This window comes from Cladophialophora immunda (genome assembly GCF_000835495.1).
Source record: "Cladophialophora immunda strain CBS 83496 unplaced genomic scaffold supercont1.2, whole genome shotgun sequence".
Taxonomy (NCBI): Eukaryota; Fungi; Ascomycota; class Eurotiomycetes; order Chaetothyriales; family Herpotrichiellaceae; genus Cladophialophora; species Cladophialophora immunda.
The window spans coordinates 252551-275215 of NW_015622542.1; the positions used below are offsets into that span (position 1 = coordinate 252551).

The 22665-nt window shown below is 53.8% G+C and overlaps 7 protein-coding genes across 7 annotated transcripts; 3 read left to right on the top strand and 4 right to left on the bottom strand.

The window, feature by feature from the left end:
- The first annotated feature begins 161 nt into the window (after positions 1 to 161).
- Positions 162 to 2570, top strand: PV07_02474 (uncharacterized protein). The gene is made up of 2 exons (XM_016389086.1): positions 162 to 294; positions 385 to 2570. The coding sequence occupies exons 1-2, from the start codon at positions 254 to 256 to the stop codon at positions 2132 to 2134; spliced, it is 1791 nt and encodes a 596-aa protein (XP_016250988.1). The 5' UTR covers positions 162 to 253; the 3' UTR covers positions 2135 to 2570.
- On the bottom strand, positions 2286 to 6241 carry PV07_02475 (uncharacterized protein). Its single transcript, XM_016389087.1, has one exon. It carries the CDS (start codon positions 6178 to 6180, stop codon positions 2845 to 2847), a length of 3336 nt encoding a protein of 1111 aa, XP_016250989.1. The 5' UTR covers positions 6181 to 6241; the 3' UTR covers positions 2286 to 2844.
- A 73-nt stretch (positions 6242 to 6314) lies between these two features.
- PV07_02476 (uncharacterized protein) lies at positions 6315 to 8742 on the top strand. Its single transcript, XM_016389088.1, has one exon. It carries the CDS (start codon positions 6430 to 6432, stop codon positions 7558 to 7560), a length of 1131 nt encoding a protein of 376 aa, XP_016250990.1. The 5' UTR covers positions 6315 to 6429; the 3' UTR covers positions 7561 to 8742.
- Positions 8518 to 10305, bottom strand: PV07_02477 (uncharacterized protein). The gene is made up of 2 exons (XM_016389089.1): positions 9463 to 10305; positions 8518 to 9397 (listed from the first exon to the last, which is right to left on the bottom strand). The coding sequence occupies exons 1-2, from the start codon at positions 9926 to 9928 to the stop codon at positions 9171 to 9173; spliced, it is 693 nt and encodes a 230-aa protein (XP_016250991.1). The 5' UTR covers positions 9929 to 10305; the 3' UTR covers positions 8518 to 9170.
- Positions 10306 to 11276: 971 nt separating this feature from the next.
- PV07_02478 (uncharacterized protein) lies at positions 11277 to 15317 on the top strand. The gene is made up of 4 exons (XM_016389090.1): positions 11277 to 12175; positions 12236 to 12375; positions 12443 to 12712; positions 12767 to 15317. The coding sequence occupies exons 1-4, from the start codon at positions 12153 to 12155 to the stop codon at positions 14962 to 14964; spliced, it is 2631 nt and encodes an 876-aa protein (XP_016250992.1). The 5' UTR covers positions 11277 to 12152; the 3' UTR covers positions 14965 to 15317.
- On the bottom strand, positions 15124 to 19852 carry PV07_02479 (uncharacterized protein). The gene is made up of 2 exons (XM_016389091.1): positions 19769 to 19852; positions 15124 to 19721 (listed from the first exon to the last, which is right to left on the bottom strand). The coding sequence occupies exon 2, from the start codon at positions 19549 to 19551 to the stop codon at positions 15775 to 15777; it is 3777 nt and encodes a 1258-aa protein (XP_016250993.1). The 5' UTR covers positions 19552 to 19721; positions 19769 to 19852; the 3' UTR covers positions 15124 to 15774.
- Positions 19853 to 20008: 156 nt separating this feature from the next.
- Positions 20009 to 22153, bottom strand: PV07_02480 (uncharacterized protein). Its single transcript, XM_016389092.1, has 2 exons — positions 20148 to 22153; positions 20009 to 20090 (listed from the first exon to the last, which is right to left on the bottom strand). Exons 1-2 carry the CDS (start codon positions 21965 to 21967, stop codon positions 20066 to 20068), a joined length of 1845 nt encoding a protein of 614 aa, XP_016250994.1. The 5' UTR covers positions 21968 to 22153; the 3' UTR covers positions 20009 to 20065.
- Positions 22154 to 22665: the final 512 nt, after the last annotated feature.

The window sequence follows — 22665 nt, forward strand, 5'->3', positions numbered from 1 at the left end:
CTGGTCATGTCTCCCTATGAGATGCATGCAATGGATTCAAGAGGGCTTCAGGCCCGATCAGGAAGGTTCATGCGACCGAGCCAATCAGAGCTCGGCACATGGAGAGCAGCCATCGCAACATCGTTGGACCTCATCTCCATACGCAAAGCCGCTCAACTCCTAACCTCGTCCTCGCCATCCAACCGCCGTCCTACATATTCCCGTCGCAGCACTGTTTTTCCCCCTCTCCCGTGTAACCATGTAAACCGTCGCGATGTATCCGCCATTTGATTACTTTGAGCACCGCCGGGCCTGGTCAGTTAGCCATCTCAACTTCTTCCACGGTGTTCCGAAACGTCTATCTGGTTGCTATCCGCAAACTCTCGGATACTGACCTCTTTGCAGCGTAATCAAGCAGCGCCATCGCGACGCTCGTTTCGACTCTCTCCCCGATCCCTACAGAGGCCCCCTCACCTCCCAACAGCGCTCCATTCTCAACGCCCCAATCGCGCAGCTTGTTCGCGACGTCCACGATGGCACCCTCTCGCCGATCGACATCCTCCGCACCTACGGGAAGACCACAACCGTCGCGCACCAGCGGACCAACTGCGTCACAGAGATCCTCTTGCCAGAGGCCGAGTCGTGGGCGAGGAACGAGCAGGACGTGAATCTCAAGGGTCCGCTCGCCGGCGTTCCCGTGTCCCTCAAGGACTCGATCGCCGTGGGCGGCTTCGACGTCAGCGTGGGCTACTCGCGCAACGTCTTCAAACCCTACAGCGAGGATGGGGTCATGGTGAAGCTTCTCAAAAGAGCTGGAGCGATCCCTCACGCCAAGACTGCGCTGCCCATAACGCTGTTGAGCTTTGAGAGCACCAATGATCTGTGGGGTGTGTGCAAGAACCCGCACAACCCAAGGTACTCACCTGGAGGGAGTACAGGCGGCGAAGGCGCTCTGTTGGCATTAAACGGATCGAGAATTGGCATCGGTTCCGACGTCGCCGGCTCTGTGCGCGCCCCTGCAGCTTGGTCGGGGATCAATTCTCTGCGCTGCTCGACTGGCCGATGGCCGAAAGTCGGGATGAATACCTCCATGCCAGGCCAAGAAGGCATTCCCAGTGTGTTTTCCCCGATGGCCAGGACCTTGGATGACTTGACCTACTTCACGCGGGCATTCATCGGCATGAAGCCCTGGGAAGTGGACTACACGGTCCATCCTGTTCCATGGCGACAGGAGCTCTACGATGAAGCGCTAGAAAAGAAACCGCTACGTATCGGCCTGATGTCCACAGACGGCGTTTGCGCTCCCGCTCCGGCGATTTCTCGCGGTCTGGATATCACGGCCTCGGCGCTTCGCTCCGCTGGTCACCAAGTGGTTGAAATCCCCGTCTCTTCGTATCCCCCGGCTGCCACACCTGCCCAAGGCTTACAGATCGCCAGCGTGCTGCTCTGTGCCGACGGTGGGAGGACTTTCCGATCCTTCTTCCGTACAGGTGAAACCAACGACCCAGGCGCGGCGCAGATCAATTTCTACATGGCCCTGCCTCGACCTCTCAAATACCTGTGGTACCTCTTCACGCGCTATATCCGGCGTGACTCGGTGTGGGCGTCCATCCTCCGCTATTTCCATCCCCTGAGCGCGTTCGAGCAGTGGCGTTGGGTTGCCAAACGCGAAGCTTTCAGGGCGACGTGGTTCGACTGGCTCAACCAGCCCGCGCAACAGTTTGATTTTATTCTGTGTCCCGGCAACGCTACCCCGGCCCTGCCGCATGGGTGTATGAAGGAGGCCGTGAGCAGCTGTGGGTACACATTCTTGTGGAATCTTTTGGATTACACCGCTGGTATCCTCCCTGTTGCCAAGGTGGACAAGGAAAAGGATGCTCTGCCCAAGGGGTTTCGACCGGCGAATGGAATCGAGAAGGGCGCGTACAGGTACTATGACAGCGCGAAGATGGCGGGCCTCCCGATTGCGGTCCAGATCGTGGGACGGAGACTGACAGAGGAGAAGGTCCTGGGGTACATGCAAGTCGTGACGGATGCGTTGAGAGAAAGCGGAACAGTGTACGAGCATTTGGACGTCGACAACCTCCCCGAGATTGACGAGCTGGAGCAAGGAAGCAGCAAGAAGATCCCCGTAGACCCCAAGAAGATCTGGTAGTACGGCGCCGCCCTCGGGTAAGTGTTGAGAGTTGCGAGCGGGTGGCCAGCGAGTGAGAAATGAGATGGTTGAGGAGAGAGGAGAGAGAGAGGAACATGATTGATCTGCATATATATGTGTGTACGCATGTGCGTATGGATCAAGTAGGCGGCCGCTCTCGAGAAGAACCTATCCGCGGTATATTAAATCATGCATGTACCAGCCAACTTCGCAGCGACAACAGAGAGGCCAAGCCAGAATCCAATTCATTATGATATCGCAAGGCCAGGGTTCTTTGAGATGCCATCCATGGTTTTCTCACATTCTTTTTACGGCAGGCCGAAATATAAGTACTCGAGATGGAGGACGTAGCCTGAGACGAGAACAGAGGGCCACAGAAACAGTTCATCTCGGGCGCCTCGTTTCGAAATTATACATATACATAGGTCTGTTAAGTGTTTTTGACACACTCTTTTTAGTCCACCGCCGTCCGTGTGTGTATATCTCTCCGAGTGAGGCGCTTCGTCCTCTACAAGGATACACGCTACGAACTACACAAGGCTGATCTTCGGAGCGGACTATGTCGCGCACCCAGCTCCATCCTCTGCAGCGTGACGATTACAGTATCGCCTCCTTTCCTTTCAAGCCACAACCCCTCCCCGTATGCCTGCTTTCTTTGCAGAGCTTGGTTCGTCAGGTGGATTCGGCGTCTTTCGGAAATGCATGCCTCTTCATTCAGAGGATGCAGCGTCCGAGGCCTCGGCGTCATCCGACGTCCTGGAACGAGCATTGGGGGTGATGTGGATGGGGCCGGATTGAGTATAGGTCTCGCTGGGAGGACCAACGGCACGGACCACTACCGTTTTCCGGACCAAGTCGACCAGTTCCAGCTTCACGGGCAGAAAGGAACGGTACTTCACCCCCTTCTCCCAGCCCTCGTTCGACGCCAGGATCACGGCGTAGACGTTGAAAGGGAGCAGGACGCCCCTGAGCCCGCTGTCATCAGGGCGAGTCCGCGTGGAATTGACCGAGGTCACATTCACATCCCATACCTCTGGGAGGTCTGCCTCCCTGAAGTGGAACGCCCGGAACAACGCTTGCGTGATCCAATGCTTCCTCTCGTTGCGCGATATCTCGCGTGCCCACTCATACATTTTGGGCGAGTGTTCTAGGATGAATTTGTCGACCATTTCCTTGGAGATGGGCAGCTGCAGCTCGTCCCCCGGATCGCCCGGCTGAATGGCTCCGCTCGCTTCGGCACGGAGATAGGCATCGACCTGCCAGTGGGCCATCAAGTCTGGATAACGCCGAAGGGGGTTGCTGAACCACAAATGGACTTGATGGCTTTTGTGGACATGTGGGATAGGTGAGGACGAGAGCTTGCCTAACGGATACTCTGCATGTTCGCCGCGGGCCAGTTTGTTGAGTTTGGCAGGTGGGAAATCTGCAGCATACGAGGATCCAAAGAAGCATGCAGGTAGCTTGCGGTCCTGGAACCACTTGCCGGCCGACTCTGCAACCAGGTCCCCGCATAATGCGGTCAAGGTAACGTACTGCGGCATCTCTTTCACGCGATTCAGTCGCATGTACCGGGACACGGTGATTCTGATTGCAGGATCGCCCTGGTATTGCTGGCTCCGGAACAGGCTGTCTTCGTCAAATCGGCTGCCTGTTATGTGGACATAACTTTGAGTCGAAAGGCTCCCCTGTACCTCCCAATCGGGCGCCACGGCCACACTTCTCCGACGACTTTCCTCTCGAGCGAGAAGAAGCTTCTCCAGTCTTTGAAGATCAGAAAGGTGGGTACGAGCCTTTTCGATGTCTGCAGGGGCCGCTTGTTGCAAAGACTTGGGAGGTAACCCAGCTTGTGGCCCCAGCGAGAGAGTAGCGGCTTCGTATTCGGGTTTCCCTAGGACATATTCAACCGCAGCATTGGAGAGGTAGATCACATTTCGAAGCGTAGTCGGCCTGATCTTGATGTCTTTCACGTCTCCGGCCTCTGTAAATAGGGTGCTGACGGTAATGGCGGGTGAACCAGACCGCAGTGATAATGCTCGAGTAAAGCTGTCGGGGACCATACGTGCAACGTAAGTATTATGAAAGACGCTCTCAGTGAGTTTCAGCGCTCGCTGTGCTATGATGTGCTCTGGGTCAATGAATGCGGTAGGGTGCGATACATGGCCATGGATCCAGTATGCACCGGGAATCTCACTGCTCGGCTCAATAGAAAAGCCGTCTTCTCTGATGTTTGTCTCCCCAGCGTCAATGCAGTAAACCGGCAGATGCCCAAAATCCTGGCGCAGAGACGCCATCGAGTCAACGAGCAAGCCATGATCGAGTGTCTTGCTGAGACCTATTTTGTGACAGAAGCGGTCCGCGTCGTCGTAGACGCGGGTCAGCTCGTGGCTGCCTCTGCCGCCTGGGATCTCGAGGGTTACATTGTGGTCGGAGCGAAGAAACCAAGGTGGCAGGGTACCTAACTCTTGCAGCAAAAGACAGCCCATGTTTTGGTCAAGACGGAGCTTGGGGTATGCACCGATAGCCCGGAGAATCAAAGAAGCGATGGCAAGGTTTCGATTGTTATCCGGGGGAGGATAACGAACATAGCAGTCCCAAAGGAATTCAAGAAACATCTTGTCTTCTTCCGTGAATGCTTCATCATTCTCTTTGACCGGAATCTTGCCGTTTTCAAGGTCTGTAGCTTGTAGGGAGCTGGGACCAAGACTGCCAATTGTGGTAGGGGACCGCAGAGTGCGGCTCTTTAGGATCAACCTCCTTGCCTTTGCAACGAAGGAGGAGAGGGGATTGCGCGCCAGAGCACCTGTCACATCCTTCCCCATAGCGGCAGAGGCGGCAGCCTCTTGATATTCACGAGCCCATGTACAGACTTGATCAAAGCGCCTGGCCAATCTTTTAGGCATGATGGCTACCGTTGCGGAAGGATAGTGGGTCTTCTTCAGGACAGTAATCTGAGCGACATGCTTCCTTCGCAGTGTCCGGTAGATAGTGAAGAGTGCGGCAGGAGGTACTTCGGAGTATTTGACAGCCAGCAATTTGCTCACGACCTGCTCGTACGAGAGAGAGATGTACCTTTCTTCGTCGGCGATGCGATCGTAGAGCGAGTCGAGAAGAGCAAGGTTCTCTCGCCGCCAAGTGGACATCTCATCAATAAACTGCGCAAGACGGGTTATTAGAGTCTCGGAGTCAACAGAGGGAGTATCGCCCGCAAAGCTGTAGCCCATCTTGACTTCAAAGTCTGTGGCCTGCATCTCAAGTGGCTTGACTGGCATATGCTTGCGGATCTGGTCGATTTCTTGCTGGGAAGCAAATTGTTTGAACCGGGGGCTGGGCTGCTGCACTGATTTCTCAACGACCCAGCGACCGTCGGATAGTAGATACTGACGCTGCCAACCCAGGGTGCCCAGGAAGATGGCTAGCTGTGAGCGCGCAAAGCGGCCAGCGCCAGCCGTGTATTTGCCGGGCTGCCACCATATCAGGTCGCCCGGGTCGAGATGAGGGACGTTGCCGCCTTCTACAACATCTTCCCATACCTCGGGAAGGTCGCCTGCGCCCAATTCTTCATCCTCGCCCAATGTATTATCGGCGAGGCTCGCTTCTTCGATGAAGAGAGAGTTGGGCAATACAGACAGCCTTTTGAGTTTTGGAGAGTCGCTGTTTGCATCCGCTTCTTTCCTCTTTTTCTTGTTGTTCTCGGCACTCCATGCTCTTAGGTGGTTGCGGATTACTGAATCAGAAGTGACGGCAGGATTCGTGGACGATGAGGAAGAGGATCGTGGGGTGGCAGAGGGGCCCAATGTGATGTCTCGAAAGGTGTCTACGGGAGCTGGAGCCTGAGAAGTCTCCAATGATGCCAGAGAAGAGCTCAATGTGCTGAATCGCTTTCCATGCTGTCTGAATTGCAGACGGGTAGGCTTAGAGGCTTGGAGTCTCTTCCTTTGGTTGTGTCTGAAGAAGGTTGAAAGGAGAGCGTTCGTCTGACATTCTGGGCAAATATATCGTAGTCTCTTCTTCGTGACATTTCCTGCATGGCTTCTCGATGCCAGCATATTTACTCCGGAGGTAGGATAGCAAAGAGAGCTGGTTGGCAGAATCGAATAGTTATTGAATCATGACAACGCCAGAGATGGAGAAAGATCGCGTTCTCCAAAAAAAATTGTGGACGGCTCCGCGTGTTACAGCCCACCAACCAGCGAGAGTTCGCTTGTGACTCAACGCCAGTCACTTTTCCTTTTGATGTGTCTCTTCCTCTCATACACTGGCTGTGACGGAAATCAGACAGACTTGCTACCGCTGCCATGCCGATCCAACAGCCCGCCAACCAGATCAAACTGACCAATGTGTCGCTGGTGCGATACAAGAAGGGCAAGAAACGCTTCGAGCTGGCGTGCTACAAGAACAAACTGCTCGAGTACCGATCAGGAACCGAGACCGACCTCGACAACGTCCTGCAAGTGCCAACCATCTTCCTCAACGCTTCAAAAGGCGAGACTGCCCCCAATGCTGAACTCGTCAAGGCATGGCCGATGCCCTCACAAAATGAAAAGCAAGAATCGGGAGGGAAAGGCGGTGGAAGAGGGGGAAAGAAGGGCAAGGGAAAATCTACAACGGATGAGGGGGACGATGAGAAGTCATGGAAAGACGCCATCATTGAAGAAATCCTGAAAAAGGGCGAGATCCAAGTGAACGCCAACGAGCGCAAGGAACTACTGGATAGGATGGAGAGGGAGATTGTGGAAGAAGTCGCCCAGAGACTCGTCGACCCACAGACAAAGAGAGTCTACACCACCGGCATGATCAAGAAAGGGCTGGACGTTCTCTCCAAACAGGGTGGTCATGTTCCTTCGCAGGACTCCTTGGGTCATAAACTCGGCAAGCTAAACTTGGGTGAAGGCATCAAGAAGGGCGCTGCCGCCCCGAAGGGGTCGAGCGAGACGAGCGGGCAAGCGACGCCGATGACCGACGACGACAATGAGTCTGCGTCTGGAGGCAACTCAAAGGGCAAGAAAAGCGACATGCCAACGTGGACTGGCGTCGTGACCAATAAATCCGTCAAGCAGCAGGCTCTTGAAGCGATCCGTGCCTTGATCACCTGGCAACCCATTCCCGTCATGCGTGCGCGTATGAGATTGCGGGTCACTTGTCCCACCAACATCGCAAAGCAGGCCGCGAAATCAAAGGCCGCCAGCACAAGCACAGATGTCGGCGAAGACGCTGGGGCCGAGCAAGGCAAAGGCACTATCAAGGATCGCATTCTTTCCTTCGTTGAGCAGGTAGAGAGCCAAGAGGTGCTGGGTGAGGAGTGGGAAGTCGTTGGATTCGTGGAGCCCGGCGCGTTCAAAGCCCTAGGGGAGTTTATTGCCGCGGAAATGAAAGGGAGAGGGAGGCTAGAAGTGCTGGACATGGCTGTTACACATACGGATGACTGAGAAGAAGGGCCACAGCGAAACCGCAGAATGAGCGACTTGGTTCTCAACTTCAATCCCGTGTGCACAAGACGGATAGAGACGAAAACACCACGACTTTGGTCGATGTGCCGTCCTGAATCCTACTTCAATGTGGACGTCGATCAGCCTAACCGCTGACGCCAGAAAGAAAACGACATCCCTCTGGAGGATGATGCTCTAAGCTGCGTCGCTGCGAGCAGGGTTTTGGAAAGGCTGCAGTACATTTGTACCTGGTGCTTTGCCTGAGCTTCACGCAGACTCGACGTGGCCTCTCGCTGTCCACCAAGCCTCCATCACCACTAGATCCAGACAGCTTTGGCTACAACACCATCACCCTCAGGAAACTCCTCGCGGACTGCTGGCCCGTTGCTTGCGGATTAACCCAGTAGACACCAACGAGATGCCGACTTACCGACCACTGCCCGTATCACCGGTCTGGAAAGCCCGTGCGTCTTTGCCAGAAGCAGGGGGTGCGATCCCCCCGATTGTTCCCTTCGGATCTTCACTGCAGGAGGGCGCACAGGCGTCAGGATGGCCTTATACGTCACAAGGCTACGCACCCAGGATGCTGCGGGTCTCCGGGTGCCGCATCTCACGGATTCAGCATGGATGGATGAAGAGAGGCGGTCCCGGTGTCCAGATTGAGAGAGACATTTAACTCGGAATCCGTCACTCCAACACATCTGGTGAACAGTTTTGCCGACCTGGAGAGGGACTTTCACGGAGGACTTACTAGGAAAGGTCACGAGATTGGTGGCATGAGAAAGAGATCGACCTGTGGCATTTGGAGTGCCGGCATTTATCCAACATTTATCCACACGGCCAGCCATTCATCGAACAAATCTGACCGGCTCACGTGCCACTAGTAGTCGGGGGTCATCTCGAGTCACCATTGAATAGTAAATGATCACAAAGAGAAAGGAGTGCTGAAGTGAACAATAAAGTGGCCACTGATTCGGATGTGAGGCCCAATGGTGTGATTCAGGGCGGGAGCCACTGCTACTGTTACCCAAGATGACTTCCAGAGATTCCCTGCACTGCAACTGAAGGGTGCATCCAGACTTTCCGCCCGATCCGATCGCTCTCTTTCATAGCCAGCCAGCCAGCCTTGGGGACGATCAGAGGATCACACCTCCAGCCCCAGAATGTCCATGCCTGACCCAGTCTATACCCAGTTTTCTCCGTGGAATTTGTTGTTTCCAAGTAAAATAGTAGACCCTGAGGAAATAAAGAAGTGTTAAATGAGAAACCCATCCCGCCGTGCCATGCAGAAGTTATCAACCGAAACACCAAGAAATGCCATAGCCATGTGTATGTCCCTAATCGTGCGAGGAGAGCAGTGTGTTGCCGCATGCCCAGAAGTCCTTAGATGCCAGTTGCCCTTAACCAACAATTGTCGCCATTCATTGCGATTTCCCACATTCGTTGGGGAACCACGAGGGATCCGGGGTCAAGCAGTAATTGTACATTCGAGTTTGTATCCATGAAGATTGTCACTTTCGTCTCGTGTCCTCCCAATGTCGGATGAAGTCCAAGTCTCGTCGTAAATCATCATTTGGTCCATCTCATTGCCAGATGGTCCCAAGGTTTTCTCATAAAGCGACTCCAATCCCTCCGTTGCCGAAATCTCTCGGCTTCAGTGTCGCTCTCGTCATAGCTTGTTCGAGCTCCTCGGCCGTAAATGGAGTGTCGTGACCAGTGGTTTGCTTGGACAGAGCTGCCAATTCAGGCATGTGAATACCACTGTCGTGCTGGGCGAGTTTATTGTTGGGTTCGCCGGGTGCAGAGGGGACTGCTGTGGCTTGGTCCGACAGAGATGCTGGTGAAAGGTCAGTAAAGGTGACAAATATGACGGACGACCGAGACGATCTAGGAGAGACATACTGCTCGCAGTATCCGCATCGAATGCCACACTTGCAGCAGTGCTCTTCTGCCTGCTCGTACTGTTCGAAGAACTACTACTCCCTTCCGAGTCCACACCACTCTCGTTTCTCAGCGTTGAGCCGGGGAGTTCCTGCACCGACGGTCGCCGACTAGCAGCTCTACTGTGCACTCTACTGGCCGCGGCACTCTGTGACTTGGTACCCCCTGGGGAAAACGTGCCGGAGAGGGCGAGTGAGGTTCGCCTCCGGGCTGTTGAGAAGGCGTCTGCGAGAGAGAAGGCTTGCAGAGAGGCCTGATGTTCGGGATCGACCTTCCCCCGATACTTGGATTTTGGGATCTCGTGGGGCTTATAGTATTGAATGTCCTTCCGGTCTGTGTAATATGGTTCACCATTGGGCCCTGTCTCGCTTCCCGCACTATTCTTCTTGGACGTAAAAGTCCTCCGCAGTTTTACTCGTAGACCCATTGTGCATATGCGATATGGAGGCAGAAAGGAGGACCGGCCGAGAGCGTGCTGACGGTATATCTGATACTGATGCTTGGTTGATGGGTGATAGATAAGCCCTGTTCAGGAGGACGCAAGCCAATCTGTCGTCGATATTGTAACGGTATGGATGGAAGAACGGGAGGGAGGGATAGGGACCAGGACGCCTCATATGAATGCCATCGAGGCTGGATCTGAGAGAAGTGGAACTGCGGTGGCCAGAGGCATATCAGAGACAATCAGGAGAGCATGGGGCCCATGGGTAGTAATGACGAGACGGCGGGCACAATTGTTATGCTGGAATCTGGCACAAGGTGGTGGAGAGGAGCCGGAGGAGTATGGAGATGGCCGTGGGCCCTGGTCACCCATGGTGGAAAGCTGGGATAAGACGTGCCCTGTGCCCTTGTCTTTCCCAATGCAGCGGGCGAAGTATCCACTCTGCGCCATCGCCGGCGGGTTCTATCGCAGTTCTGAGCATGGCCAGCGGGTGCGTAGGGTAGTGTACGAGTAGCATATCGCGAAACCCGGGCGGAGGCGAGGCGTGTGTATGGACCAGGGTGACTGTGAGGACGGTGAGCAGTGAGCGGGCAACAGGCTGCCCAGCGTGGCAGAATCCGACGATTCCGCCGATAGGCCTACCATGAATGTGGATGCAGTATGGATCCCATTCTGACCACTGACGCCGGTTGAAGAAGTAGGCTGGGCGAATCGCCCGTGGTGAGAAGTGGTCCCAATCCTACCTCACTACTCGGTGCTTGTAGAGACAAGTACAAGTGCAAAGCCAGGAAGCGGGCAGGAGTTACCGCCCCCCTTGCAATGCAACGTATTGGCCTCTCCTAGAAGTCTATAGGCCATGATGAAATCGGCCTTGTGTGGTAATAGAGCGAGGCATACAACGTGGTTTGTGTCGTGCCTCGCACCTCGTAATCTGCGCGAACGATCCAAGAAGGCAATGCCACCTTCTAGAAACATTCTTCTTCCGGCTCTTGCTCTGGCGCAGGCGGCTTTCGCTGGATGTGGTTGGGTGGCGATTGGCTGCCCCTTGCATTGGCCGCTGCCCAGCCTGGGCCCTCGGGGCCTCACTAGCCCTATCAATTTACCCATAGCGCCCCCAAGCCCCTACGCCTCTGCACCCGCAACGCCCCCCAAAGACCGCGACATGCACCTGTAGCGTGGCTCCCTTCCACAGCGTGCTCCCGTTAGTGCTCTAGTGAGCGTGTCCTTCACCCGACGTGCATGAAGGGGAGTTGTTTCTGCTGATAAGGGCTGATTCGGGACGGGTGCCTCTCGTCGCTGAGAAGATAAGTTCTCGTTCGTATCACTCCACGGGCCAGAGATGTCTCGTTGGCCCTGCCCGTCGAGGCTCTGGCCAGAGTCCAGAGTCATGTTCGCCACGACGTGTACCACAGCGTGTACCACAGCGGCGATATCTCGCTCAACTCTCTCTCCCTCTCACGTGACCGCTTCCATCTCTTGCCCAGTGACGCGTGGCAAGTCGACGAGGGCGGCCATCACTGCTATTTGGGGGAGAAACTCATCATCACCATCGCCCAATTGTCACATTACGGAGACACAGGACATCTTTGTGCGTCGTCGTCTCGGGTAGTCGCCCTCAAAATGGCCGACGATGTGCATTAATGCCCCTCCCACGTCCATCGCCAGTCTCTTGGTTGCAGGACGATTGGTCGATCTCCCCAGATCTTGGTTGCGCAAAGATGCCCTTGTGGTTTGTGGGTTGCTGTTGTGTATGACTTCATCGGTGTCTAGATTGGCACAGACTGGCCACAGCTGAGTTGCTCTACCTCCAAAGGACTGTGCCTAGTGCTTTCACTCTCCCCGCTTCAACCCCCAAATATCCCATGTCGGTGGGCAGATGGCAGTGGCTAGTGTGGCCGTCATCCAATGAACAACAGCATCTCTTCCGTCTGTGGCTTGAACAGGCCCCTAGAATACGTGACAACAGCTTGGAAGTCTGACGATCTGGTGTCATGGTGTGGTTCGAGTTTCTCAGGTTATGACGCAAACCAGGAAACATGGCGCACACAGCCTTCACGAGCGCAGCCAGCTTCACCTCCCGTCTCCTCATCCAACATTCTCGTCTGTTACTTCTTCCCACATCGATAGTCTTCCTCCTCTGTGCAGTTGATGGCCTTGTCTGCGCCTCATCTAAACCCACGTTGACAAGATCTAGCAATTCCAGAGCGGAATGGACAAGCTCAAGACCATGATGTATGTATCCTCATCCGCACAGACTCGCTCTTCCCCTAACACGTGCTCAATGCAAAGCAGGGAGAAAGGAGACGCCGAAGACAGGGCTGGACCAAGTGGTCGGTTGACAGGACAAGGTTCTCATTTTCCCAAGAGCGAAGAACAGTCTGCGGATGCTTCAGCCGCCTCCCAGGAAAATACACCCGCTGGAGACGCCCTAGGTGCGCTCATCCTTGCCCGAACCACATCCCTGCATTGCCCCTATCGACATTTCTAACCCATCAACAGGCGTAGGTGCACAACAGACCCATGAAGCACATCCGGTCACTGGGTCGTCAGGCCCTGACCCTGGTACCGCTGCCATTGGCGAAACCTCGACCTATAGCTCCCATACTCTGCGTAAAGGCGATCCCATTCCAAATGTTGTTGACTCCAGATCTGAGGATCCCACCACGTATCGAACTCCCGAACACTCATACGGGTCAAACAAGGGCGTCCCAGAGGGTGGGCCCTTAGCCGCCGCAGCGCACGCATTTCACAAGGACAAAGATTATAGCAGTATGTCGTCCCGACGATGCTCGACCTGTAGAACCAATGTGCTAACTTTTCCAGCTTCTCACATCCCAGGAGCATTCCCGCAAGACGTAACAGCGCATGATGCTACCACAATGGCTCCTTCCACCTTGACGACGACAACATCACCAGCCGAACGATCGGCGGTCTACAGTGAAGTTGAGAAGACCAAAGTGCCTGACGCAGCTGCTGCAGCTCAGTATGCAACAAGAGCCGCTCCAGGAACTCAAGAGCCAGTTTCGGAAGAGCCCAAGACATCTGGAACAATTGGTAAGATTCTCGGTGCAGTGGGCCTAGGAACTGCTGCTAGCGGTGCTGTGGCTGCTACTTCACGTGCAGAGGATGATCAACCACATGCCATTGCAGATACCCCTAATCAACCTACCACTACCACTGGTGTCGACTCCTATACCGCGCCGAGTCGCTCAGGGCCTCCCCCGTCGCATCACAGGAAAGAGAGTATTCCTACAACGGCCTATCCAGCAGGTGTAGATTCTCCCGCGCCGATCAATCCGCCAGTCGGTGGTACATCGGCCGTTGCAGACCAGGATCATAAAGATCATGCAGGCCGTAATGCAGGATTAGCCGCTGGCGCCGCGGGTGTTGGAGCTGGCGCCGCCGCAGCTGGTGCTTATGCCATGCAAGATCGAGAGAAAGACACAGCAAGGTCCGATTGGCCTCTCCGTGAGGACGCCACTACTGCAACACCAGCTGCTGCGACCCTTCCCACTTCGGAGGGCGCTACCAGGACGGCCCCTACAAGCCAACCTGCCAAACAACCCCTCGTCGCGCACGAGGCTGCACCCGCTACAGCTGGTGCGTCTGTCGTCCCTGAATACAATCAACGTCAAGACCAGCTCGAGGCTCGAGCTCAGGATGACCAAGCGAAACGTGAAGCCGCTCGTTCTGGGGCCACAAGCGTCGCAGGCGGAGCATCCATCGCACCCGAATACTCTGAACGACAAGATAGAATCTCAGAGGAAACGGAACGGCGAAGGCACAAAAAGGAGGAAGAAGCTGCGCTTGCTGGAGTTGCAGGTGCTGGAGTGGGAGCGGCTGGGTTGTATGAATATAATCAGCGGCAAGACAGGCTTGAGGACGATGCTCAGAGACAGAAGGATTTAGCGGAACAAGAGGCTGCCCGCCAGAAGCAGTTCGAAAAGGACCAGAAGGCGGCAGAAAAACAAGCCAAGAAGGAAGAGAAGCAGCACCAGAAGGATCTCAAGAAAGAAGAAAAGCAACACCAGAAAGAGCTCGAGAAGGAACAAAAACAACACCAGAAGGAGCTCGAGAAGGAACAGAAACAACACCAGAAGGAGCTCGAGAAGGAAGAGAAGCATCACCAAAAAGAGCTCGAAAAGGAAGAGCAGGCCCGTGAGAAGGCTGCAGAGAAGGAAGAAAAACATCGCCGCGAGGAACTTGAGCGCGAGCAAAAGGAACGTGAAAAAGCTACGGCCACCGCCGCTGCCGGGGCCGGTGCAGGCGTAGCTGCCAGCGCTGGTGCGTACGAGGTGCACGACAAGGACAAACATCCGCCTCCCACAACGGCAACCGATGAATCAGGTCACACAAAGCTCCATAAGGAGCCAGAGGGGAAGAAGCCGGGCCTGCTGAAACGGATCTTCAAGCGCCGCAAGAACAAGGATACAGGTGAAGAAGAAGAATACGAGGATTACGACCATCATGAGCCCGAGGCTGAGCATGGCGATCATCATGTTGCCGAAGCTGGAGTCGCTGGAGGCACGGGTGCCGCCGTAGCTCGGACTGCTGCTGCCGCATCTCACGAGCCGGCCGCAACCTCGTACGAGGCACAAAGTGGCGGCCTTCAGAAGCCATCATACAATCCCTTCTCCAAGGACGATCCAGCCCACGAGTCCGCCAAAGCGTCCAGCACCGCCGCACCTACAGGCGCCCAGTCCGCACCAGAAACCGCCACTCACCCGAGAAAGAGTAGCGTAGGACCCGATGCGATCGACCCTGCCACAACCCATGTCCCCTATGACCCCGTCCACGACCCCTCCAGCCGGAAATCCATCTCAGAACAAGGCGGACACATTGACCAAATCGGTGGACTCACGGCGCATCATCCATACACCGAGGGTGAACAAAAGCCCGGCCTGGCACATCGGATCATTGATGCGCTGAAGCCGTTGCCCGACAAGGAGAAGCTACAACATCACACGGAACAGTATCACCATCCGGGGGGCAGCAGCCACCCCCCTGGGTCCGCGCAATAGGTGGCCCAGCAGGGTGTGTGCACAGTGTACCATGGGTGCACTCGATCCCGTCGATTACGAAGGTCCCGTCGTTTTATGCTTTCCCGTCCGCCTCACAAGCCAATGTGATGATGGCCTCTGCAACTGAAAAGGAAATAATAATACCCGGACCGTGTGGAATTGATTAAACAATTGACTCGAGTTATCATATCTAATGTAACGGCAACTAGGGGGATTCGGCTGAGAAAAGACGGTCATCTCATCTAATCGACCCTCCCCCTTTGCTCTGATATTTCCTGCTCTCTCCCATTGCTCTCCTTGCGTCTTCGTGTAAGAATGACATAGCAACAATGATGATGATGTGTGATATGGTACATTTCCTCCCCACCCAGCTTCAACCATCCCGTCCGTTCTCTGGCTCTCCGCTCGTCTCTTCACGTTGTGCAAGGGACTGACTGGGTCGGCCCTTGTTGACCGACTCCAAGCGTCAGGACCGAGACTGAGCGGGGGCAAATGCAGAACACCAGAAGTGGCCATAGAAAAACATAGACGCTTGATGAGGATTGGAATACACTGGTTTTTGGTTCCTAGAGCCCTCCAATTGATCGTGACCCATCCCCCAATCAATCACTGAGATTCGCCTCGGTGAAAATAATGTCTCACGCCTCCCGCAAAACAGGCGCCGTGACGTTTGTCTGTTCAGACGGAGAAATCATCGCTGAAAATGTATGCCAACGTCCCAAGATCTTGGGGACAGTCAACGCCTCAATCCTTGGCCAGCCCACTTGCCTTTGCGGTCTTGTCGCTTCCTAGCAGCAACCTCCTTAACCCCTATCCTTTCTTCGTGTACAACCTTGCCGCAATGTTCATGCTCCACAGCTCTTGGAACAATAACTTGGCCGCATACGGCAAGTAAATCTGACTGATGCGATTCTTATTGTTGCAGTTCTTGCACTCAAAGGTATTCTTTTTCAGTTTCGCGATCACGGTCATCAATCCGCAGATATCACAAATGTGCACGCGGAAAGGATCGGAGACGTCAAAAAGGCGTTCTTTTAGGAACGATGAGGCACCGTGCGCGATCATGCAGTCGCGTTCCATTTCGCCGAAACGCAGGCCACCGTCGCGAGCACGACCTTCGACAGGCTGTCGGGTCAGGATTTGAGTGGGGCCTCGAGCACGAGAATGGATTTTGTCATCGACCATATGTCTGAGACGTTGGTAATAGGTAGGACCGAGGAAGACTTGTGCGACCAGTTTGCGTCCGGTATGCCCATTGTACATGACTTCGAAGCCGCGGGACTGGTAGCCCATTCGTCTTAGCAGCTCAGAGATCTGCGTCACTGTGACTTTCGTGAACGGGGTGGCGTCGCCTTCATCACCGCGAAGTGTCGCTACCTTTGAGAGTTGGCATTCGATCAAGTGTGCAATGGTCATTCGAGAGGGAATGGCGTGCGGGTTGATGATCAGATCGGGCACGATGCCTTCTCGAGTGAAAGGCATATCCTCGTGACGGTACGTGATACCAATTGTACCTTTCTGACCATGGCGAGATGCGAATTTATCGCCAATCTGAGGCACTTTCGTGGTCCTGACCCTGACCTTTGCAAACCGATGACCTTCATTGGTTGTCGTCAGCAGGACCTGGTCAACAATGCCAGACTCGGTAGATCTCAATGGGGTTGACACGTCGCGCTTGATGTGCTGTTTCTGTCTTTGACCAAGCTCTTCGGCGTCTGGCGCCATCGGAGCTGTCTTGCCCATGATGATATCTTCACCACTCACACGGACACCAGGAGCGACAATTCCATCTTCGTCAATCTTGTCATAGGTGCCGTGCTTGAGACGGAGAGTATCAGCTCTTGTAGGCTTCTCGAACTGCTCTACCACGGAGTGGCCAACGATCTTCTCCGAGTCTTGGTAGGTACGGTAGAACAACGATCGGAAGAGACCACGGTCGATCGAGCTTTGATTCATGATGACCGAATCTTCTTGATTGTAACCTGAATAACACGCGATGGCAACAATGGCGTTCTGTCCGGCAGGAAGTTCTCGGAATTTCAGATAGTCCATTGCCATCGTTCTTGCAAGAGGTTTTTGAGGATAGTAGAGGATGTTTGCCATGGTCTCCATCCGTTGGTCGAAGTTGGTGAGGAAGACGCCCATAGCCTGCTTACCCATAGCAGATTGGTAGGTGTTACGAGGTGATTGATTGTGGTCAGGGAAAGGGATGATGCTGGCGCAGACACCCAAGATCATACTTGGATGAATTTCGCAATGAGTGAAGGTGTGGGAGAATGGGTTTAACAGAGGATCGTTTCTGCGCAAGGGGTCGTCTTCGGCCTCTATCTCCATGCCCATCCATCTTGCTTTGGAGTCGGCCAGAGCCTCAGGTGTCATGATGATCATTGCGGTCTCTTCTTCCTCAGCATCGAGGTATTCGACGACGCCTGATTCTAGGAGATTGTTCCAGCCGTATGGTCTGATTTCATCGGTCCACTGAATGCCACTCTCCTTCAAATAGGCAGTCTCATCAAGCTTGTTGATGTGCTCCTTATTCAGCACTAAGTTGCCACGATTTTCTGAGGCCGGGTCGGTCTCCACCACAAACAGCGGACGGACAATTCTGCCCGAGTCACCGTTGACTTTGAATTCTTTCTCTCGGATATCCCAGACCAAACTTACTTGAGCGTCAAAGACGCCCTTTCTCCGTAGCTTGCGTAAGTCATCAACGAGGCGTTTGGGGTCTCGTAGGACCACGGCAAACCACACACCATCGACAAAGACCTTGGTCGCTTGAGGATTTAATCGAGGTTCCCAATCTTCCAGTGCTTCGACGTTTTTGGTGAGGATATAATTCACCAATGGAGCAGTCTCGTAAGTATTTGTAACCATCGACATGAGAGACAAATTCTTGACCAGGCCGCAAGCCTGACCTTCCGGTGTCTCAGCCGGGCAAACATAACCCCAATGAGTGTTGTGGAGTTGGCGAGGCTTTGCGATTTTACCTTCTCGACCGATCGGGGCATTGGTACGACGAAGATGTGATAAAGTGGAGGCAAAAGTGTATCGGCTGAGCACTTGAGAAACACCAGCTTTCGCTTTGTCCAGTTTCTTCTGATCACCCCAATTGCCAGTAGCCAATGAATATTTCAAACCGCTAGTGATAATTGGATGTTTGAAGCCTGCCATGATATTGATGGGGTGGCCCGCTTCCACGCGCTTCTGCATATATCTGTAGAAATCTTTGGTGGCTTTGTCGAACTGTAATCGGAAGAGGTTGGTCATCAAAGGTCCGGCAAGATCGAGTCGCTTTTTTCCTAGATGATCTCGATCATCCGGCTCAGCACGACCGAGAGCGCACTTCAGTAGTCGATTGACCATGTAACCGAGAAAGAATGCTTTTCTAGCGGTAGCATCGGGGCTTTGTCCAATATGGGGCAAAAACTCCTTTTGCAAGATGTCTGTGGCATGTTTCTGTCGTTCGTGGCTTTTCAAAGTCGGAATATTGCCTCTGCGCGCAATGAAGTCCCGAGCCAGATCTGCACCCTGAATGGCCTGGCCTTCTTGGAGCGAGCCCATCAGCATATCCATCATCTCCTTATCACTCTGATCGAAGCAAATTTTCTCCAAGATATCGGCGTCGGAGACTATATCCAGAGCTCGGAAGACAATAACAAGAGGAATGTCCTGCTTGACGTATGGTAATTGAACTCGGATCGGGTTGTCGATCTTGGTGCCATCAGGACCGTCGACTCTGCGGAAGAGTTTGACCGTGCACTGCGACATCATGCGAGCACCACGGTCGATGACGGATCTGATCTCGGCGAGATGGGTGAATGGCGAAGGCGCTGCCTTTTGGAAGACCTGGACAATGTTTCCGGCACTTCGTTCTTGGGCAATAAGAACTTTCTCGCTGCCGTTAATGATGAAATAGCCTCCCTGGTCGTATGGACATTCTCCCCATGCGAAGAGGTCTCTTTCGCTCTGGAACTTCTCGCTCACCAAGTGGCAAGTCATGCTTCTGACCATGATAGGTATCTTTCCTATGTATACCTCTTTGTCATTGTCGAAGTCATCTTCCTCATAGCCCTCTCTCCAGTATAGCTCAGTGCCATCCTCTCTCATAACGCCAGCATCTTTGCCGTCTTCGTCCCAAGGATGTTCCCTTGCGTAGTACGTTCTTCGCGTCATCTTGACATATACTGGGCTTGCGTATGTCAAACTCCGCATTCGTGCTTCGTGTGGCATACAGTCAGTGGTAGTCCCGTCCGGCTCAACCTGGTTCGGCTTGCTGAGCGTGACCTTGCCAAACTTGACCTCGTGTCTCTTGATGACGACTGGATTCGGGTCGCTTTCATCGACATTTTGTGCATGATCCAAAGTAACGCCGCCCTTTTCGTTGACCAGGTCTTGCAGGCCTGAGCGCATGAAGTGGTTGAATGAGTCTATCTGCATAGAGGCCAACTTTTTGATATCGAAGAATGAACTGATGACTTTCCAGCAGTCTTCAGATGTGATGTCTTGTTCTCCAGTCTCCACCTCCTCGTAGGCACCACCATCCCCATAGTAGCCGTTCGGTTCATACTTTACATCGTATTCCGCCATGACTGGCGATCGATGGTACGGAGGAGAGGGGACTCGTGGGCGAGCTGTGACGAGGGAACGAGGCGAAAGCGAAGAAAGGGAAGGAGAAGGAGGGAGAGGAGGCGAAGTCGAGTCTACCTCCCTTTCTCAGGCGCAACTCAGGTCTTCAGAATGCGCTCTGATAAAGGGCACTGAATCATCAGTCAAGACTTCAGATTTCCTCTAGAGAGCATCTCACAGCGCGACAGACAGCCAGAAACCTGAGCAGCGAGAGAAGGATAGTCGAGACTGCACGAAGGATGGAGAGTCGTAAATCGTGGTTGCTGTGGAGAGGAATGGCTCTGGAATCTTTTTGGCGCGCATCAAAATGATGGCGCCGTGGCAAGTCTTGCCACTTTACGAGGCGTTCACACTAACCACATTTGGGTATATGCACAAGAGGGCAAGGAGTTCTACATTGGTAGACAAGGCGAGAATGGTGAAATGAGATTCATGAATGAAGAGGGTATCATAATTATGCATAAGACTATGCATGTCAGCCATCAGCAATTCGGTCCTCCCTAATGGCATGATTAGATTTCGCATTCACAAAACACCAGCTTCATTGCTCCACGCACAAAAGTAATGCCTCCAGCATCTCCTCCGTAGCCTTTGCTTCATCACCCTGACCAGGATCCATCCCGTTGAGCTGATCCCGTAGGCTCCGCTCTAGAATCTTCAGCCCGTCTTCACCAAGAAGCACGGTGATGGTCTGTCTTGCTCCGTTATCTTCGGCCACCATCCAGCTGAGGATCAACTCAATCGCTTGAAGTGAGAAGAGGCCGGCGTCCAGTCGCCGTGAGAACCACTCATCGGCCTGTGCCTCCAGTTGTGCTTGGTTAAGATCCTGTCGCTCTCTTTGAATGTGCGCATCCACTTTGCTCAATCTCGTCTTGTACTCACGCCGTAGATCGACGAGCTTTGTGATCTTTTCGTAGTCGTTTTCAACGAACTTGGCAAGAGTTCGTATCCTTTCGGCAGACCCTCCAGGTAGATATCTTAGCATGCTCGCTAGGATCCCAATAAGATGCTCAACAAGGCTTCGCTCCATTTTGTGAGACTTCATAAGCATGCCGAAGATTGTCTTGAGTCCAGCCGCGTCCACGAGCCTCATCGAGACGGCTGTTGCGTTACCTCCACTCATCGCGTGATCGAGAACTCGCAGAGCCCGTGCTTTGGCCAGTCGGCCCTCTCGGAGCATGATGAGACACAATTCAACCCCTTCCCCTTCGACAAATTTCTCGCCAGCGAGGCGTTCTTCCACCATGCAAGCTAAGCAATCGAAGAGATTTTCTGCAAACTCTTCCTCGTCCGAGTCCTTTTCAGGATCTCGCTTGCGATATGCGCTCAGGAGTTCGAGAAGGGAGTCAACCCCGTCTTTTCGTGCTAGACGGTCTCGGTTGGTTTTGTTGCTCTGGAGAAGTATCGCTAGGATTTCTGCAGCGTATTGCCGATTCTGTCCAACTTTTCCCCTCGCATAAGGATCGACTTTCTTTACTCTTGAGAGGAGCCATTCCATCAATGAGTCTTTCGCGCCCACGGCCTCCACGTTCCCAGTGTCGGACAAGATGTTCTCGACAACGTTCAAGATGTGATAGACCCCTGCTCGATCACTCTCATTGTTGTCCTCGTCCAATCTACTGAGGTTGCTCGTCAAAAGATCCACGATGTCGCCCTGTATCATGGCCTTCACCAAGATCTTCCACTGTTCTTCGGTGGTTGTCGAGTCCTCGTCTGTCAGCTCTGCGAGCAATTCGCAGACGGCGATGGCGATGTCGGTATTTTCATGCGCAAGCAACCCGACCAAACTGCCTACGCAGCCCATTTTAACGAATTCGGCGTACAGCTCACCGTGTTCGCTCAACAGACTCAAGCCCTTGATCTCGGCATCTAAATCGGCCTCACTACTCACAAACTTCATGGGCTCCTTCTCGTATTTGGCGCGCAATTCCGCGTTCTTGTTGATTTTGCGTTCAAAGTTGATGGCCGTGCGGCGCAGCCACGCGGAATCAATCTTCTCTTCCACCTCCCCGGCCTCATTTTTGTCAATGTAATCAATCACTTCTCTTTCTTGTTTCGTGACGCCACCGCCGAAGAAGCGCCCTTCCTCATCATCTCCAACTTCCTCCTCCACGTCTTCCGGCGGCCGCGCAGGTCCGGCCTCGAGGTCGTCTTGGTCATCTAGGACTTCATCCTGCACAAAAGCAGCCTTGCTCCCCGAGCCGTTGGAGGTAGACTCGCCATGAGAAGAACCATTGGCGGAGGAGCGTGGAGAGGAGCCGTTGGTCAATTTAGCGGATTTGTTGGAGAGGGCATTGGAGAATGATTTCGTCGGGTCCTCGAGTTTTCGCTTTGAAGCGGCATTGGGTTTATGGAAAAGGTCATCAATCGAGGTCATGACTGCTCGATGGGCAGGTCTATTCAGGACCTCATTGTCATCTTTGATCTCATGTGAAGAAAAAAGAGGAAAGGGACTGCACCACCGGAAAACATAGGAAAGTCGTTCATGCCAGGGAAATCCGGACAACCGCAAATTGAAACTCGGCAAAGTTTCCCTTTGACCGCCTGCCACATCTTCCGTGAGAAGCAGTCAATTTTCCCGAGCAACACTTTCAGGCTTTAGCGACTATTTGGGATCCTGGACCCTCTCGCTTCGCGTCGCCTCTCTTTCTCTACTCGTCTCGTCGATCACGATCACATGCGAATTGTCCCAAGGTTCTTTTGCTGGTTACCTGGCTAATGGTTCTCCGATCACTATCCCGTAACACGTAGGGCGTCCCATCGAGGCCAGCTACCACTCTCGCGCTGTGCAACATCCGCTCCCACCGGAACGAGCTCCGTACCCCAATTCCAGAACCCACTTGGTATGATGGCAGGGCAGATCCACTACGAGTCAGAAGAAAAAAACCTTGGAAAGAGACCATAGAGGTACCTAGGTACGAGGTACATCATGGGACGAGCGATGACGAGAAGAACAAGCCCCTGGAGCCGTCGATGGAGACTCGATGGAGACATCAACGCTGCGCAGTTATCTCCTCCTGTCATCCTCTTCCTTCCAATAGAGTCCAGCCTTACACAAGCCAAGCAGGAAGAACC